We start from the raw sequence: 4055 nt of genomic DNA on the forward strand, positions 1-4055 counted from the left end.
TGTGCATATGAATGTGTGTATGTTTGCATGTATGTGTATGTGTGTGCATATGTATGTGTGTATATGTGTATGTATGTGTGCGTATGCATGTGTGTGTATGTATATGTGTGTACGTATGTGCATTTGTGTGTGCACGTATGTGTATGTATGTGCATATATGTATGTGTATGTATATCTATATGTATGTCTATATATGTGTCTGTATGTATGTATAAGGTGTATGTATGTATGCATGTGTATATTATGTATTGCATGTATGTGTGTTTGTATGTGTATATATATATGTATGCATGTATACTTGCATGCATGTGTGTATATATATATATATATATACATTTGTATGTCTATACGAACATACGCATTGTACATGCGTGTGTACTGTTTGTCTCTCTTGAGTGTTACCCCTCCATTCCCCTCCATACTCACACAACCACCCACACCCACACTCATCCAGACCCCTTAAGTTAAATACCCCACCCCACCACCAACCCACACCTCTCCCCGCTCAATGTTTACCTCAAAAGGTATTTTGTGCTTCTTGGTGATTTAAGTGCAAAACACACACATTTTCACATGCATATACACACATATAGAAAGTCTAATACATTACACACTCACATACACACTAACCCATTGCTCACTTTCACATCCATTTACATGCATATACACACACACACACATGTACGCATGCATACTTTTACTCTGTACACCCACACACTCTCACATATACACACACATACACATGCACACACACACACACACACTCACATATGGCCCACAATCATACACTTTACCATACACACACACTGTGGTAGTGATAGTAGTCATGGTAGCAGTAATGGTGGTGGTGGTGGTGGTGGTGGTGGTGGTGGTGGTGGTGGCGGTGATGACTGTGACAGTAGCTCCATTGGTCCCTAATGCTAGGATCACCACCCCTGCCACTACCACCACCACTACCACCCACATCACCAAATACAAAACAGAACCCTTCCCTATTCCTTTAAGAGACAGGCAAGTACGTGAGAAGACCCAACAAGGCAAGTGAGAGCATAATATGTGGCCTCTGCCCGAAGTGTAGCCAGCTCACTTATTCATATCTTTACTTCATTGGACTCTAAACTCTGCTTGCGAAGACCTGTTGAGACAAGTGAATTCGAAATCGAAATCGAACCAAATTCGACAACTGGCACCCATGCCAACCTCTCCTTCATTGGACACTAAATTCTGCTTGCGAAGACCTGTTGGGGCAAGTGAAATCGAAATCGTAATTGAGCCATATTCGATGACTGGCACCTGTGCCAGTGGAGCACTAACAGCACAGTCCGAGCGTGATCATTGCCAGAACAGCTGTCTGGCTTCCGTGCTAGTGGCACATAAATAGCACCATTTGAGGGTGATTGTTACCAGCATCACCTTACTGGCACTTGTGCTGGTGGCACATAAGAAAATCATTCAAGCGAGGTCGTTGCCAGTGCTACTGGACTGGCTCCTGTGCAGGTGGCACGTAAAAAACACCTGCTGGCATGGGTTGGACGGTTCAAATGGGGTCTGGGAAGCCAGGAGGCTGCACCAGGCCCGAATCTGATCTGGTAGTGTTTCTACAGTTGGATGCCCTTCCTAATGCCAATCACTCCCAGAGTGTAGTATATGTATATATATATATATGTGTGTGCGTGTGTATATATATATATATATATACATATACATATATAATTTAATAAACAAAAATATGTATTTATGTGTTACAATTATTTTCATGCACTGAGAGCATGCCAAACAGTGTTTTTTTAATATCTCTGGCATGCTCTCAGCGCATGAAACTAATAGTAACACATAAATAGGTATATTGTGTTTATTAAATAATATCTATTGCTCACCAGACAAAGTACTTTTTTGTTGATCATACTGTCATGGAACAGTACACACACACACATATTTATGTATATTTATGTATATATTTTTTTCTTCTCCGTAGCATCACAACAATGTTGTTCTGCTGACAAAGCCCCTACACCCAGTTGCCAGGCTCTCTGCCAGAATCTCTACCTCACCAATACCCTGAAAAATCATGACCAATTGCAAGCCCTTGTGCAACATTGTTCTATAAAGAGTCAAGCCATGGTGCTGTGTGTTCTGGCGCAGGCCAAACCTGCTCACCTACGCAATATCAATCAATGTAAGTCCGGTTCTTCTTTCTAGTTTTGTTATTGTTGTTTTTGTTTATTACCCTTGTCTTTGTGTCTGGTGTCCTGGCAGAATGGTTAGCATGCAGACTGAAATGCTTAGCGGTATTTCGCCCGTCACACAACATTCTGAGTTCAAATTCCACCGAGGTCAACTTTGTCTTTCATCCTTTCGGGGTCGATAAATTAAGTAGCAGTGAAGCACTGGGGCTGATGTAATCGACTAGACCCCTCCACGCAAATTTCAGGCCTTGTGCCTATAGTAAGAGATTATACCTGTAAAAAGAAGGTATAAAGGGAGAAAGGCTCTCACCCTGTTGCCCCAGCACCTGTGGTTTTTATGGGGTTTTTCCATGAGTAACCTTCAAAGTGCTTCCTTCTATTGGGAGTTTTTACTTGTCATTATTATTATTATCATTATTATTATTATTATTATTATTATTATTATTATTATTATTATTATTATTATTCATCGTTTAATGTCCACTTTCCATGCTGGCATGGGTTGGATGGTTTGACTGAGGACTGGTGAGCCAGTGGTTGCACCAGGCTCCAATCTGATCTGGCAGAGTTTCTACAGCTGGATGCCCTTCCTAATGCCAACCACTCCGACAGTGTAGTGGGTGCTTTTATGTGACACCGGCACGAGGGCCAACCAGGCAGTTCTCGCAACAACCACGCTCAAATGGTGTTTTTACGTGCTACCTGTATGGGAGCCAATCCGGCGGCACTCTCAACGACCATGCTCGAATGTTGTTTTTCACGTGCCGCCGGCACATGTGCCAATAAGGCGACACTGTATGATTATTATTTAAGGTGGTGAACTGGCAGAATCATTAGCACGCCAGACAAAATGCCTAGTGGTATTTCATCTGCTGCTACATTCTGAGTTCAAATTCCCATGAGGTCAACTTTGCCTTTCATCCTTTCGGGGTCGATAAATTAAGTACCCACCTGCCCTTAAGCTGCCCCTGTGGAAAAAATTTGAAATTATTATTATTATTATTTTATTATTATGTACCAGTGTTTCCATGTATTTGTATGTATGAAATACAAGAAATAGAATCAAAAAGAGAACTCAAAACTTGCTGAAGAGTAAAAAAAAAACATCTTTCTTTATTGGTGAATATTCACTCCATAACATGACTGTTAATGGTTTCATTCTTCCATGAATCTCTGGGTAATGGGGTTATATGTCCCATCGCAATATTGATTGTTCATAGCATAATTCATGAGAAGGGGTGACTGTATATTAATACCTAACATTAAGAAACACAGAGGGGTAAAAGAATACATGTACTTATACGTATATCACGTGTGCATATGTATATGTTTGTATGTGTGTGTGTTTATATGTGTGCATGTGTGTGTGTATGTGTATATGTATGCATATATATATATATATATATATATATATATATATATATATATATATATATATATATATATATATATACATGTACATATACATGAATGTATATATATATGTATATATGTATATATATATCATTTAATGTACAGATAATGTTTATTTCCAACGATTAATACCATCTTGAGTTCTTTATTTGTGAATGGTTATTAACTAAAAACTTGTCCCTCACACATGCACACACACACACACACATACATGTAATACACATATAGGTGCATGTACATACACACATACATGTGTAAATAGATGTATGTATAAATGGCAATATTTTTATCCATTAACACGAAACATGTGGTTGAATTTCCATTAGTAATTGATGTTTACAAATCTCAAGCATTTAAGACCTGTGTCTCCATGCGTACGTTTATGTGTCTGTATATATATATATATATATATGTATATATATATATATATATATATATATATATATATATATATAT

General features: G+C 38.6%; 1 protein-coding gene across 1 annotated transcript in view; it reads left to right on the forward strand.

The window, feature by feature from the left end:
* Positions 1-4055, forward strand: part of LOC106877629 (reversion-inducing cysteine-rich protein with Kazal motifs) — a 194539-nt gene that overhangs the window by 161404 nt on the left and 29080 nt on the right. Inside the window, exon 8 of the mRNA XM_052970945.1 lies at positions 1976-2176. Within this exon, the coding sequence (XP_052826905.1) occupies positions 1976-2176 (201 nt within the window). The remainder of the gene's footprint in view (positions 1-1975; positions 2177-4055) is intronic.

This window comes from Octopus bimaculoides, chromosome 9 (assembly GCF_001194135.2).
Source record: "Octopus bimaculoides isolate UCB-OBI-ISO-001 chromosome 9, ASM119413v2, whole genome shotgun sequence".
Classification (NCBI taxonomy): domain Eukaryota; kingdom Metazoa; phylum Mollusca; class Cephalopoda; order Octopoda; family Octopodidae; genus Octopus; species Octopus bimaculoides.